General features: G+C 41.9%; 2 protein-coding genes across 2 annotated transcripts; both read right to left on the bottom strand.

Moving 5' to 3' along the window:
* Window positions 1-6,306: 6,306 nt before the first annotated feature.
* On the bottom strand, window positions 6,307-7,125 carry MELLADRAFT_51038 (uncharacterized protein; the record flags this gene model as incomplete). Its single annotated transcript, XM_007418308.1, has 2 exons — window positions 6,307-6,619; window positions 6,717-7,125. The coding sequence occupies 2 exons, from the start codon at window positions 6,903-6,905 to the stop codon at window positions 6,443-6,445; spliced, it is 366 nt and encodes a 121-aa protein (XP_007418370.1).
* Window positions 7,126-12,703: 5,578 nt separating this feature from the next.
* MELLADRAFT_95757 (uncharacterized protein) lies at window positions 12,704-14,358 on the bottom strand (the record flags this gene model as incomplete). The annotated part of the gene is made up of 6 exons (XM_007418326.1): window positions 12,704-12,720; window positions 12,780-12,836; window positions 12,901-12,982; window positions 13,038-14,106; window positions 14,177-14,234; window positions 14,307-14,358. 6 exons carry the CDS (start codon window positions 14,356-14,358, stop codon window positions 12,704-12,706), a joined length of 1,335 nt encoding a protein of 444 aa, XP_007418388.1.
* Between the last annotated feature and the right edge of the window lie 1,322 nt (window positions 14,359-15,680).

Raw genomic sequence — 15,680 nt, 5'->3', positions numbered from 1 at the left:
CAAATATTTTGACTTGAGCCCCCTTATTAAGGGGTGTCAAGTTCAAATTTTTACATCAAAAGAAATTAAACACGGGAAAGTTTTTACGTTTTGACTGTAAAAAAACTTTGCCAAGTTTTTATGATCACTTGTAAACCATGATCAAGACTTTTCGGCTTTTTTGCCTCAATTATCCGCTTGGCAAGGAGAAAACTGTTGGTAAGAGGATGCAAGGTTGCGCTTGCATCCACTCTCTATTCCACCTTTTTCCAAGAGTGAAACAGCCCAGGTGAGGTCTTTAAATTTGGGTTTTAAACTTACCTGTTTATGTTTTTACAAAAACGGGATTCAAAAAAACTTTCCCGTTTTTGCAAAATTTACGTAAATTTATGCTACGACGGGAAAGTTTTTTACAGTTTTTTCCGTAAAAAAATTGAACTTGACACCCCCTATTAAGGGGGCTCAAGTCAAAATATTTGCAGCCTTTTGTTAAAAAATTGGGGAAAGTTTTTTACGGTACCATGCTGTAAAAACTTTTCCCAATTCATAAAAGAGGACTGTAAAAATTTCTTTTGGATCTCCTTCTGAGCAGTCAATTTACGCAAATTTGCGTAAATTTGCTGCTCAAAAAAATTTGGGATGACGTATAACTTTTCCCAATTGCATAAAACTTTGTGTGAATTTTATGCAATTGGGAAAAGTTTTTTCGATTAGGGGGTTTCAAGTCAATAAATTTACGGTATTTTACAGTCCAACAAGTTGTCCGATGTTGCAAAATATACCGTAAATTTAAAAAAATCGGGACACCTTTTTAGGTGTCCCAAATGGTGTTGACCATTTATTTGCAGAAAAAAAACCCACCGTAAAATTTAAAAAACTTGTCCGTTTTTTAAAAAGTTTCACAAAATATTTCTGACTTGAAACCCCCTATTGTTGAGTATCTTGTAGGAGGTTGTGCTCATTAGTGCTTTAGCGCATGCTATTAGGTGAATAACATTCCATCTTTGGGAAGAGAACATCTTTCATCTTATCTCGTAGAACCAAAGATCAGTTATCTATTAGTGATAACATATAACTAACATCAGTCTGAACCACTAATCGGTCATCATCTCTATTGTTGAGTATCTTGTAGGAGGTTGTGCTCATTAGCGCTTTAGCGCATGCTATTAGATCCCCTGTTCAAAGACTTCAATTCATTCTCAAGGGCTTGTGTTAAGCTGATATTCTATACAGGGTTTCACCTCTTCCGCTCTCCAATCTTGCAGAAGAACCCACAAGACCTCACTCATCAACACATCTCTCATTCTTGCTGTGACCCAATCTTTGCCCCAATGGGTGAGGCAATGCCTGCAACTGTGGCGTGTTTGACAGCTTTGGCAAGACTTGCAGACAATGACACCAGATACGCCAACTCCACCTTATTCCTTAAATGGATATAATCAAAGGGCATAATTCCTTATGTATTAGGGGGTTTCAAGTTAGCTTTTTTTACGTAGTTTTATGCTACAACAACTTGCCCTTTGTTGTAAAATATGCGTAATTTTTTACAAGTGGGACACCTTTTTAGATGTCCCAAATTAAAAATATGTTGGTTTTACACAGTTTTTTTTACAAAAAACTTGACCAAACTTTCAAAAAATACGCAGAAAACAAACAAACTTGAAACTCCCTATGATGTCGACTGGGAACCTACAATAGGGGGTTTCAACTCAAATTATTTTTGTGAAAATTGTAAAAAAACGGACAAATTTTTTATAACAGTGGATTTTTAAAAATTTGTCCGATCTCATAAAAGATGCTGTAAAATATATGAGCGTAAAAGGAGCAAACTTGTCCGTTTCACTATCCGGACAGCGCTGCACCAGATCATCTGTGATGGGTCAAGCCAATTTGACTTCAAACCTTTGGTTTCCTTCTTTACCACATCAATCAATCACAATCCATCTCAATTTATTTCATCAATCATATCTTCAACACATCAAATAAGATGGTCCGCACATCTCAACGGAAAAAGACACTGGCTGAGGTTGAAAACTTTTGTGAAATGATGGATATTGATGAAGATGACAATTGGTTAGCAGAGCAGGTCTTGGGCGAAAAGATATTTCCTTCGGTCGGCGACATACTTTTTGAAGACGATCCAGACACCGGTGACCTTATTGACATCTTGTTCAACGAAGCTGGCGAGGCTCGAGAGTTGTTAGTAATCTTAGAAGGCTTACGGTACCACAATGCTCGATGGAAGATGCCTTACGAGATGGAGTTCAGTCTCAATGACCTTCTCCGAGATCGAGAGGTCGAGTTTCGACAGTGCATGCGAACCTCACATGCTGGCTTCTACGCCGTTCTCGATCGGATCTCTGCTCATCCCATCTTCATATCCAACAGTAATAACCCACAGCCTCCAGTGGTCATTCAACTAGCCCTTGCCCTTGAACGCCTCGGCAGTAACGGAAATGGTTGTGCGGTGCGTCGGATGGGAAGAGACTACAAGAGATCGATGGGCACTATTATCAAATGTACCCGACGAGTAATTCACGCCATCATCAGCACAAGTAGTCACTATATACAGTGGCCTGGACCGGAAAGACGAGAAGAAATCTCCGCGGTGATGGCATTAGAGGGCTTTCCAGGATGTGTGGGTTTTGTTGATGGAACCAACATCCCTCTCTACCAACGGCCAGGTCTTGATGGCGAGACCTTTTTCGATGGAAAAAAACGTTACTCGATCAATTGTCAAGTCGTCTGTGACTGTGATCGCCGTATCACAGCTTTCTACACTGGATGGCCTGGATCCTGTCACGATTACAAGTGCTTTTCGATGATGACACTTTGTACTGAACCAGAACGTTGGTTTTCAGAAGGTGAGTTCAACCTATGTGTTCAATTTTGAACAAGTCTCATTGACAAACCTTTGACTCATTGTTGATCATAGGTGAATACATATTAGGCGATTCTGCCTACAAAATCAGCAACACCGTGGTTTCTACATTTAAAGGTCAAGCAGCCAATCTCGTGGAAAACAAAGCCTTCAACACACTTGTTGCCCAAGCTCGTATACGTAACGAACATACCATCGGGATCTCGAAGTGCCGTTGGGCCTCACTTCAATGCTTACGGCTTCGACTTGACAAGCCCAAGCACATGAAGTCAATCCTTCGATGGATACATGCCTCTTTTATCCTACACAACCTACTCGCTGCCCTGGGAGATCAATGGGACGATGAATATGCTGATGACTATGCAAATGACATGTATCAAGGCGTGGATAACTTGATTTTGGCAATAAATGAAATTGGGGATAATGAGGTCGGTCGTCTACGCAGAGAGCTAGTGCAAGACTTTGCTTTAGATTTTGCTCAAGAAGACGCATAGGTTCTTCTTTGCTTTAAATACATGATTTAATTGTTTTTTACAAATTTTTCCTTTTTTTTGGTTGTAAGAAAGAAATCAAGAAACCTTGAAAAACGGGAAAATTCTGGGTTCCTTTCATGTAACAGAACAGAGTTGAAATTACACATAAGCTGATCAAAACAAAGTACTCGACATTTTGGTTAATAAGATACTTGGAATTTTGGTTAATAAGATATTTGACATTTTGGTTAATAAGACACTTGACAATTTGAATAGAAAGGAATTTTCATTCATTAAAAACTATCTTCAAGTACGCTGAGATTTCATCTACAGACATGCCATCCCTTCGACAGGTCTCCATAACATCTAAACGAGTTCTCAATGCTAAAGTACTCGCTTCTGCCTGTTTGCTTGCAGCTGCTTGAGAGGTTTCTAAATTGAACTTCTCACGAGCCCAGAGTATTTCTCTCTCATTCTTATCAGCTTCTACCTGCACTCGTCTCTCTTCGATAAGTGTCCGTTTTGATTCAGTGTCCATACTTCTCTCTTCACGACGTTTCATATTCTCATCGTCACGCTCATACTTGGTCTTGTCCCAGGTCAGTGATTCTTTAGCTCGTTGATTTTCAGAGTCGAGTTTTTTCAAATCATTCTCATTCTTGGCTTGAAACTTTGAATCTAGGAACGCATACTTCTTATCGTCGCGGTCGTCCATAAGAAAGCTTGCTGGTCCTTTGCGGCGTTTTTGATTAGATTCATCAATTGATGCCAAAGGTTTGGCAGGTCGATCGTCAGTGGCTGCATTTGAAGGCTTGCGTTTTTTGTTTGTCGAAGAGGTTTGATTGGGTTCAATTGGGGTATTGTCAATTTCGGGTAGAGTAATTGGAGAAGGGAGTGGTGGAAACTCGGGGGAGTTTTCAGTATTGTCTAGGATTGGATTGACTAGACTCTCAGCTAACCCGTTGTCACTGAGATCTTGCAAGTATTCATTTGAATCGATTTCAATATTGATTTGTTTGTTGGCGTCAGAAATCAAGGCCGACCAATCGACATCATCACCAGCAAGTGAGTTGAGAATAGGATCAATCACGTCATCTTCAACCTGATTAGCTGCTTGTGTACCTTCAATAACAACCGAATCTTCATCTGAATCGTTTTCTGAATCCGTCTCGATATCGCCTTCGACTCGATTCATGCTATCCAAAAGGGCGTGTGGGTTGACGTTGGCTTTGTGTCCATAGAGTTCGTCTAGAAGTTCATAGCAAGGACATATTTTTTCTGCCTTTTTTTTGAGGGTGTCCATTTCATCACCTGCTTCAAGACCTTCACCTGTACTTTTGAAAAGTTTCTTTGCTGCCATATATCTCTCTTTTATCGCCCTCCACCTTTTCATTAAATCAGTCCCTTTCAATTTCATTTGTTCATTAGAGCTTTTTGTTGATGTGCGATTGTTATCGTTATGAAAGACATTCATCATACTTGCAATTGTAGTCCATGCCCCATTTCGACTGAGGCCGAGGCTTGGCTTGCTTCCCGATCCAAAAAGGGCATTTTTGACTTTAGGCTTACTAATCTCCTCGATTAAACGCTCCAAATCCTTGTGATCAAAGCGAGGATTGTGGTAAGGTTTCTCGGCTGTTTTTTCATCGTCTTCGACAGGTTCAGGTAATTTGGACGCTTTTTTGGAAGTAGTCGCTTTAGGAAGAGTAGAAGAAACCCCGGCTGGCTGTTTGGCCACGGTCCTCTTAGCAGGTACAGGAGTTTTTGATATAGCTGGCTTGGCAGGAGTCGGCTTGGATTTAGTTGGCTTAGATGTAGTTGGCTGGGCAGGAGTTGGCTGGGCAGGAGTAGAGCCTGATTCGATCTCTTTGCGCATCTCTTTTGACTTTCGGATCTGAGCTGGAGTCGGGATGGCGTTTGGAGGCAGATTCAAGAGAGCGACATCCTCCTTAACCTGTATATTTGACCTTCGAACCATTCTGACAACAATCCAAAGTGTCAGCAAGCACACTCCAAATCTGAATCATTCTCTATAAATTCAGAAAAACAAACCTTCTAATTGTTTTAGTGGGTTAAACTTCTACCACCGGTGTTATCTACACCCTAAATCAATCCAGGCTGGCTGAAGAGTGGAAACCGAACATGGAATATGGTAATTTAGTCAAATGTATACCTCTATGAATCAAAATGCTGTGTGTCTCACCTTTGAATTGATGATTGCAATTCGAAGCCGAAGGTAAAGAACTAAAGATTAGATTTGAAAGATCGAATTCAAACGGAATCTTGCGGATAAACTTGATGAGAGATGATCGAGGTAAAGAAATGATAATTTGATTGAAAAGAAATAAACTTGAGGAAGAAAACTAATGATCTGATTCGATGAGGGAGATCAAAGTCAAGATACAGAGAACGAGGTAAAGAGGTAAAGAGATGATCTTGACTTGTGTTTTCAAATCGGTCAGCTGTAAAAACTACCACAAAAGTGCGTCATCTTGTCCGGATTGTTGAATTTTTACGCAAATATACGGTTTTATGAATTCGGACCACCTAAAAAGGTGTCCCGGATTTTTAAATTTTACGGTAAATTTTATGGTCTCGGACAACTTACCGGACTGCAAAATACCGTAAATAATTTGAGTTGAAACCCCCTAATGTGTATATCCCGAAGCGCAAAATTTCAAGTTTGAACTTGAAGGGTCCTGTTTTGCAGGGTACCCCATAGTATTCAACAGGTAGAGTACGCAGCCAATGTTGGATAGGCTTGTTGATATTGCAATGCTTTGTTTAAGAATGATTTCCAAGATCCTCCAGGGGCGCGATGAATTTTGACCGCTAGATTCACACGAATTGGCATGGGTTTTTAGCCAAAAGATCAACCCGTAAACAGACATTTACATCTGCACGGCCCCAGCAACGGAGGGGTGAAGGCAACGTGAATAAGTGGCTCACACTATTGCGAAGATTTTGCGTTGAGGAGCAGCAGCTTTGTCTGGATTGCTCTTGGATACCCGCTACGAAAGCTACAAATTGAGATGGCCTTTATGATGTACAGTATCTACAGATAAACAAGTGATTCGAGCAGAGAGACGAAAAACAGTAGCCTCGTCCACTATCTAGAATGCTTGGTAGTGGAGAGGCTTGGCATCATTCTGATCTGCTTGGCTCGGTTTGCAGTGTGGATTCTAAGCTGGTTGACTAGTTGTGAGTCTTTCCATTCACTTTCAGCCGGAGGATCGAGCTTCTTGATGACGTAGTAATAGATATCCCAGTCTGGTAATTTCAAAAACTTTGGTTTTACATGAAGAAATATACCAGTTTCGTGTCAGAAGCAGAGTCACAGAGCGTTATAAAAGCGAGAGAGAAGAAAATCCCAGTGAGCTTACTCTATCATAAGTTTGCAATTGTTCTATATTCCACTCTTCTAGTTTCCCACCATCGATAAAAGTGCTCAACAAGAGCTCCATCTCTACAATCCCACGTTTACGGCTCTGGTACACAAGCCTAGCACGAAGAGATTCGATCGATTCATCCAGCTTGACCGATTCTTCGAATTGGTTTTGGTTGGAACTCATTTCGTATTTTTCTGGGATACGAGTATGGTGGAGAGGACTTTGAAGTGGAATGGGGTATGGATCTGAGCCAAAGGATGGTTTAGTGACTTCCTTCGAGGGTGCGAAAATAGGATGTAACTTTGAGTCTTGTTGGTCTGATAAAGATTGCTTGCTAGTTGAAAAGTTGAATGATAGCCCAGGGATTCGTGCTGAATTTGCTAAACGATTCAGCGGACATCGTCGGAAAGTCAATGATAACATATTTGATGATGAGGTGAAGGTGTTTCTCTGGGCTGAGGAAAGGAAAAGCGATAAAGCGAAACTTGAACAAAAAAGTCTACAAATGGGCGGCTATACAGGCACACTACACAGACACATAGAACGTGCGGATGCGGCTGCGCGCACTCTGGACTCTATGTAAGGCCTATGTACAATAGGGGGTTTCAAGTTCAATTTTTTTTTGTGTAATTTTTAAAAATTCAGACAAGTTGTTCGTAAAAAAAATCTTCGTAAAACAACGTAATTTTAATTCGGGACACCTAAAAAGGTGTCCCGCTGTAAAAAATTTACGCATATTTTACAACAACGGGCAAGTTGTTGTAGCGTAAAAATACGCAAAAAAATTCAACTTGAAACCCCCTAATGTACATGATATAGCAACGCCTGAAGCGCCCCACTTTTAGGCGTGTTTTTGCAGCGGGACAACTTCCCGCTACATGTCAAGACCCGATACATGACTGGCAGAGCGGTGCAGATGTTGGACCTGCCCTTGCTGCCCTTCCATCTTTATGAAGCCAAGCAAGCAGGACAAAGCAATAGGTATATTCATATTTTTTTGTTTTTTTAATACAAACACAATGAATATGTACATATGTAGAATAGGGTACTTGAATTAACAGACAAATAAGGAATAAATTGAAAGTGTAATGGGGAATAAAACAAGATCAGTATAATGATTGAAAATGAGTGACTTAAAACATTAAAAAATCACAGAGAAAAATAAAATAAAAAAACTATCAGCGGAAGACTACATTTTGTGGTCTTACTTTCACTCCTTTCACTCCAGATTTACCCTCCTTGGCAAGACCTTGATTGGGTGGCATACTAAAATAACATATAGTGAACAACAAAAAACATACAATGACAATGAGGACAAAGAAAATATTAAAACAACAGAACTTACACGTAGATCAATGCAGTTTCATCCATATTATATATGTCCATGAGATTATAAGCTTTATTGATATCTTGAACAGTCATAATGTCAACTGACCCAGCTTCCCCATGGTTAGTACAGAGCTAATTGTTGTTGATCTGCAGGGAGGTTCCTTTCACAAGCATGATACTTCCATCAAGCTTTGATAACCTTTCCCGTGATAATGACTCCAGAAGCAGGAACCTTGTCAATCCATTGCTCAAGCATCTATTTGAGCTCAAAATGCTTCACTGCTCAAACTTGAAGTGCTGTTTGAGCATTGAGTGGACCAGTACCACAAATTTTTAGCCCAGAGACAACCCATTGGCTGAGTGTTGGTTGCTTCAAGTTGAGATCAGGTAAGTGTCAACTGAAGTGCTCAACTGTCTTCCTCTGGCTTTCTCCACGTGCATGGAACCATTCAAGAACTTAAATCCTCTGAGAAATGGCAGCCAAGCAGATCTTGGTTGAGGTTCCTTTGGACGTTTTCTTAGCAATTGAACATTGGTGATTTCTTGGCTTTATATTTGGCTGGGGTGATATGAATTTTCTTTTCTTCTTTCAGATCAATCTTGTGCTGTAAGAGCCATGATGTCATCAAATGGAGATCAGCTCAGACATTGACTAGAGTTTTTTCAACAAAGGTTAAGAATTTTGTTCATTACAAGCTGCTTGGTAACAAGATTTATGAGATACAAAGTTGAATCTGGGAGTTTTTTCCCAGTTTCCCAGGTTTTGTATTTGGCTGTGTTTGGAATGTTCCCACATTCTCCCAGTTTCCCAGTTTCCCAAAATACAGCCAAAAACAAAAACAAAAACTGGGAAACTGGGAAAAAATCCCAGATTTAACTTTGTATCCCATTATTGGACTAAGTTGAATTGACTAGAAACAAAAAAGCAGGTATGTGAGAATTGTGAGGATAGTTTTGGCTCCACATACTTCAAAAATGGGTTGTTCAAAAGTTGCTTAGAAATTAGTGGGATGAGTGGTGTAAGACTGAAAAAAGTGAGAATAGTGAGGCTCCTGGAATGCACCTAAGGAGGTCACTGTCAAAAAAGGTGGGATTTTGAACAAATGTTTGACAGATGTCACTGACCAAAATGGTTGGATTTTGAGCTCTGAGCTGCTCTGAGAGGACTTTTGTAGCATGGTTGGTGACAGAGCTTGCCAAGGATCTAGGCTTGTTGTGACCTGTAGTGACTGTTAGTCTAATGCTGTCTATTGAGAATTCGTGTATTGAGAGCCATTGAGAGCCATTGAGATATTATGAGATTATACGTACTAACCCTTTGAGACGTGTGAGGTCATTTGGGGACTAATTTTAACATTATTCTAAGACTAGAGGGTTCCTTTCCTCTGATCCTGTTCCTCTGTTTGTGACAAATCTGAAGATTCACCTGGATTTATTCAAAATATCATCATATAAACATTTCTATACTTCAAAATGGCCAAAAGAACATTAGACTCACCAATGGGTGCATCTCAGGACAAAGCCAGAGCCATTTTCATTGAAAGTGACTCTGAAACTGACAAAATCATGGACAAGTTTGGCAACACCACTACAAAACAACCAAAACAACATGCAGGGAAGACACCTCAACAAGATGTGATTGCATCTTGTCCCTTGTCTAAGCCAGGCAATCCTTGTACTCTTTGTAAGATAAATCAAACAGTTTCACACAAAACACTTTATTGTCATTGTGGAACTAGGTTAAGATGTCAAAGGGACACATGGAAGCTGCCATTGACCTTTGGTCCAGCAGTATGTCCTAGTTATATGTGTCTTATAAAGGATCAGAGCTTTACATGTAAAAAAAATCAGTTTTTTTTTACTTAGACAGATGTAAGAATCAAACAAAGCTAGTCTGTAATAACACTAGCCTCTCCTCTTGGGTGACAATGGCCAGTATGTAACAAAGCCATGAGCCAAAATTCCACTCATCAATTATCTTTCTCATCCATGTCATTGAGGCTGTACCTATGATGAATTTGGCTTGAAGAAATGTATAATATTTGTTGAACAGGAGATTTTATTGATTCCAAATGATACATCATGAGATTAAGACTTAAATGAGCAATCACATGGCATATCTGTTGAATGAGTGCATTTTTACAATTGGTATCTGGAGAGTTACTCACCCTAGGTGTGGTATGATGTATAATATAATACCAGGTGTCATGGGTGAGGCTTAAACTTGCTGAATTTGACTATCTATTGACCAAAAAATTACGTGATGTTGCAACATTAAGTTTGAAGTTTCAGGTGGATGCAATATAAGTTATAGTTTTTCACAGATTTTGATTCCTTTATGGCCAATCAAAAATCTCAATGGTCTAGATTGCAAAACAGTGAGACCTCAGTTTGGAATACTCAAGATATGAATAAGAAGAAGAGGTGCAAAAGACATTACCGGAAGAAAGAGTTCATGACAAATAATTTGACAGTCACGCAGTGTATCAAGTAAAAACCTTTGAACTTCTCCCACATTCTTAGTACATGTTGATCAGCATTACTAACTTCAGTTTGTATAAAAATTTCAGGTAGGATTCTTGCACCCGGAGTCAGTTCAGATGGATGAGGCCCATCATCAACTTTTTCATCTGGATTTAGAGTAGGTTACATAATTTTACAATGACATCTTGATTGATTAGCTTCAATTGCCAAGATCACTTCAGCTGCAGATACAACAAATCCCATCACTCACAGCTAGACAGGTAAACTCATGAAGAGAGGTGCAGGATGATTAAGGATCAATGCAGTTGATAGGTCAATCCGCATGTTCCCCGGATAGGTCACTCGTAGATGTAATTTGAGTGATGGTTGACAAAAAGATGAGCTACGACTTTGAAGTGATGGATGTCTAGTTTCATAAATTCCCGAGGGTGATTATGTACTCTGCCAGTCCGGAAGATTTGGATCGGTAGAAGTAAGGAAAGCAGTATGATCACGGGGAGTTTCTACTGCTTGATGAGATCGATTGGCATTGAAGGACATTGCAATAATAGGAGAGGGTCTAGAACCAAGAAATCGACTATCAGAGTTGGGAGGATACCAATTGGCAAGATGGATATGTCGAATCATGATCATTTGGCTGAGATCTTGATGATTGAGCTCGTATATCAGCGTCAAAGAAAGCTTTACTAATATCACTAATGACGATGATTTGAACATCGGGTGAACTATCACCAAACTCGACCGATTGAATAATGATTGGATCTAGGAATGAGGTAAAGGGACTGATGGTATTCGATCAAGTTGATCAGTCAAATTCTTGGCCAATAAAGGTGAAAGTGATGACCGATTCATCTCAAATGTCATTTTTGACTTCACAACTTCAAGAGCTCAGCCAATCCATCATTCTCATCTTTTCCACCAAGGATCCGGACCAAAACAACAAGAAAGACACAGTCTTTTGTGACCGATGAGAGACTCGCTCACTGTTTAGTTTTGATCTAACATATCTGAGGCGTAAATCTCATTGTGCTGTTCTCTGACTCTCTTTCATCTTATCTTCAAGTGATACACATTCACATTCCGGGAAAAGATTGAAGATGGCTAGCGCTCTGAAAGGCATTCGATCGACATAATCCACAAGTTATATTTGATACCTTGTGCGGGTTATAGAATTCCTAAATCATCTCAAGGCAGTTTCTATCTGACAAAAATTTGATGGCTTGTAAGATATAGGTAGAGATAAGAGCGAGGTGGCAATGCATTGTGTCACACTATCTCGTGTGATTCGCAAGAAGCACGATGAGATCAAACCAAAAGAGGACTCAAGAGAACTAATCGGATGCGTGTTTTGTTCAAGCGCATAAGTATGCTAAATTGCGTGGGAAATGGGAATGTTTCGATTCTGGGGTTGTTATGTGATGGTGATATAGCTAAAGTGATTGCAAGAGTTTGTACAAAATGTTGGTATTGAGAGTAGGTTGTACATGGATATCAAAAAGATTTACAAGTCACATTAACAGTTTAGCTAATAAATAATGAGAAATACATTTGAAAACAATTTATACGGCTTGATGTTTAGAATACCGCACCGGCATGTTGCTGAGCACCAGCATGGAACCCAGCACCAGCTCCAACACCTGCGCCAGCACCAACTCCGGCACCAGCTCCAACACCTGCACGAGCACCAACTCCAGCTCCAGCGCCAACGCCGACACCAGCTCCAACACCTGCATCAGCTCCAAAGCCCGCACCGACATGCTGACGAGCGTTGAATCCAGCGCCGTGAAAGCCACCTAGACCAGCGCCGGCTCCAACACCAGCATCAGCTCCAAAACCGGCACCAACATGCTGACGAGCGTTGAATCCAGCACCTTGGAAGCCACCTAGGCCAGCGCCAGCACCTACTCCGGCACCAACACCAGCACCGAATCCGGCACCAGCACCTAAACCAGCACCAGCGTTGAATCCAGCGTCTAAACCAGCACCGGTGTTAAAGCCAGCACCTGGGAAGCCACCTAAGCCAGCACCTCCGCCGACACCTACACCAGCATTGAATCCTGCACCTAATCCTGCACCAGATCCAACACCTGGTACTACACCAGCGCCTAAGCCAGCACCAGCGTTAAATCCAGCGCCAACACCTTGGAAGAGACCAGCACCAGGAATACCTAAGCCTTGACCGGCACTATAGAAAAAAACGTCAGTCTCGGAATTTGTTAAGAAAACAAAAATAAAATTACTCACCCGAAGTCGGCTCCAACACCAAAGCCTGCACCAGCTCCAACACCTGCTGGACCAACACTGTTCAAAAAGGGAATCAATTAATGCGTGTTCATATTTGTGATGAAGAGAGTATATGACTTACCCAACTCCTTGACCAACTTGTGCTCCAACACCGAAATGTGAGCCTCCAAGGAATCCTTCTGATGGGCCACCAAGTCCAAAGGCTGGTCCACCGAGTCCAAAGGAAGGTCCACCAAGCCCAAAGGACGGTCCACCGACTACAGGAATGGGACCTCCAAAGCCCGGTCCACCGAGTACAGGGACGGGGCCACCGAGTACAGGTCCAGGACCTGCAAATCCAGGTCCCGGCACAATGAGTGGTCGCGCAGCAGTTGGAAGAGGGGCGTTGCTTCCGAATGGAGTGGGTGTCCCACGAGGACCGCCTGATGGGATGGGGATGGGTAATGTGTCGACGCCACCGTTGGGAATAGGCATGGAATCAGACAAAGGAAGAGGAGATCCGCCTGATGATTGGACGGGAGAAGCCCGAGTAATTGGCGTGGTAGGCGCCTTTCCGTGATGAGGGGCACCAGATGAGGTGTTAGATTCTTCGCCATTGAGAGGTGCTGGGACTGGTCCTTCAGATCCTGATGATGATGGTGATTCTACGCCAACAGGGTGTTGAGAGGTAGGCGAAAGGATTTGAGGGCTGGATGCTGTGGGAGCACTTTCAACTGAGGCATTAGGACGCGATGAGTAAGGAGGCGGTGGGATGGTAGCAGAGACAGGCGCCTTCGAGATTGGTGAAACAATTGAACCCGATTCCGCAGGAGATGAGCCCCCAACAGGTCGTTGAGAGGTAGGCGAAAGCATTTGTGGACTGGACGCTTCAGGAGCACTTCCAGCTGAAGCGTTAGGACGCGACGAGTAAGGAGGAAGTGGGGTGGTAGCAGAGACGGGGGCTGGTTTGGAAATTGGTGAAACGATTGAACCTAATTCCGCAGGAGATGAGCCCCCAACAGGTCGTTGAGAGGTAGGCGAAATGATTTGTGGGCTGGACGCTTGAGGAGCACTTCCAGCTGAAGCGTTAGGACGCGATGAGTAAGGAGGAAGTGGGGTGGTAGCAGAGACGGGGGCTTGTTTGGAAATCGGCGAAACAATTGAACCTGATTCCGGGTGGGATGAGCCTTCAACAGGTGTGTTGGTAGGTGGTGTAGATGTCCCTGCCACGTTATGGACGGCTCCACTTCCCATAATTGGTTGAGCAGCCGCGGAATTGTTGGGGCCGCCATAAGCAGTAGCGGTGTGTGGAACATACCCATCTGCCTGACGTTTGTGTGCACGGTGACTGAGGGGGGAAAGATAAGTCAGTCGAGATATTCATAGCACTGGGACACGGATGGAGAAAATGTACTAACGCTTCTACGCCTTTGTAGCTGGTAGTCATCATGCGAGCATCGGCTTCACCAAAGTTTGCTGAAAAGCCAAAGAAATTCAGTGAGACGCGCAAACAATGAAAGAATAAATCAAAAAAAGCTATAGACTTACATGAGACAAAGACAAGGAGACCGGCGACGACGTAAGCGATGTTGATTTGCATATTGATAAAGATTGTTGTAAGTTGAAAGTTTGTAAGGATAAATGAGATAAGATGAAAATGTTTTTATAATCAAAAAAGTGATATGTGTGTCAAGGGAAGTATATGGTATATAAGATCTGTAATATATTTGTTCGAAGAAGTGAAAGTGAAGGTGATATAGGTGATATGAAGATAAGTTGAAAAGCTAAGATGGAAAGCAGATAAGAAAGATTGGATGAACAAGCTGGATGAGAAATGATCGAGAATGAGCAGTAAACGAGTCATTATATACTCGAAAGAGTTCCGTACTCGCAGTACGCGCCATTGAAGTCGGCCAATTTCTTTGGAAGGGCTGATGATCCTTCTGGGTGGGCTTGAAGTAGAGGGTTTCAACCAGAACCGGGCAAGAGTTGCATCTTGCGATGTATTTCAGCGTGTTTTCCTCGATTGTTCAGCCTGGACTGAAATTGACAAGAGGCTCTATTGAGAGAATTGATCTGAACCAATGTCAATGTCAGCGCTAAACAATATCAGGCCGTCTTCAAGCTGAACTGGTTACAAATCATTCAAGTCGATCATCTCAAGTCCAGTTCGATCGAGTCACCCAATATACCTTCATGTTGTTGTCTCTTTGACCTTTGCGTAAGTAGATCTTCTATTGCTCGTTTGGGTCTCCACAGACTGGTCTGCGCACAGTTGACGACTACTCAATTATTTGCTGGACAGTGGACTAGCCGCTAGCGGCTTTGTTTACGAGATTCATCAAGGTCGATTCAGAGCTCAAATTACCGCGCTCGCAGGGCGACTAGTACCCATAGCTATTACGTCAAACTTGCGCCATCAAGGAGAGATGTCAAATGTGGCCAACTATAAGCGGGTGGACCTATGGTAAGATGGATGTTACCATGACAGTTGTAAGCACCTCGAGTGAGTGCTCACAAGCCAACATTTTTGGTGCTTAGCTAGTTATGACACGTTGGTACATTCACTTAGGTTCATGTGGCTCGCTCTGGTTCAGATTGGAGATTATGATTGGGCTCAGACTCGATAGGTGAATTCCAATTCCTTATGATAGTTGAGAAGCGCTCCATGATCTGATTCCATTATCGTTTGAAAAAAATTCAGCTATTGGTAGTAGGGTGTTCCAGTTGTCCTGTTGATAGCACACGAATTGTCTGACATACTCGATGATATCAGACTTCAATCATCCCAATCCATGAAAGTGCAAGCGACATCGCATGTCTCCCTTGTGCATCAGGTACACATCCAGTAGTAGTACTTTTGTGCACTTTTTGTATATCCTTCTGTTTACCTTTTCCAGTTTCTTTGTCGCGTCACATTCA

Source organism: Melampsora larici-populina (assembly GCF_000204055.1).
Source record: "Melampsora larici-populina 98AG31 unplaced genomic scaffold MELLAscaffold_89, whole genome shotgun sequence".
Taxonomy (NCBI): Eukaryota; Fungi; Basidiomycota; class Pucciniomycetes; order Pucciniales; family Melampsoraceae; genus Melampsora; species Melampsora laricis-populina.
This window is presented reverse-complemented; position numbering and strand designations above follow the sequence as displayed.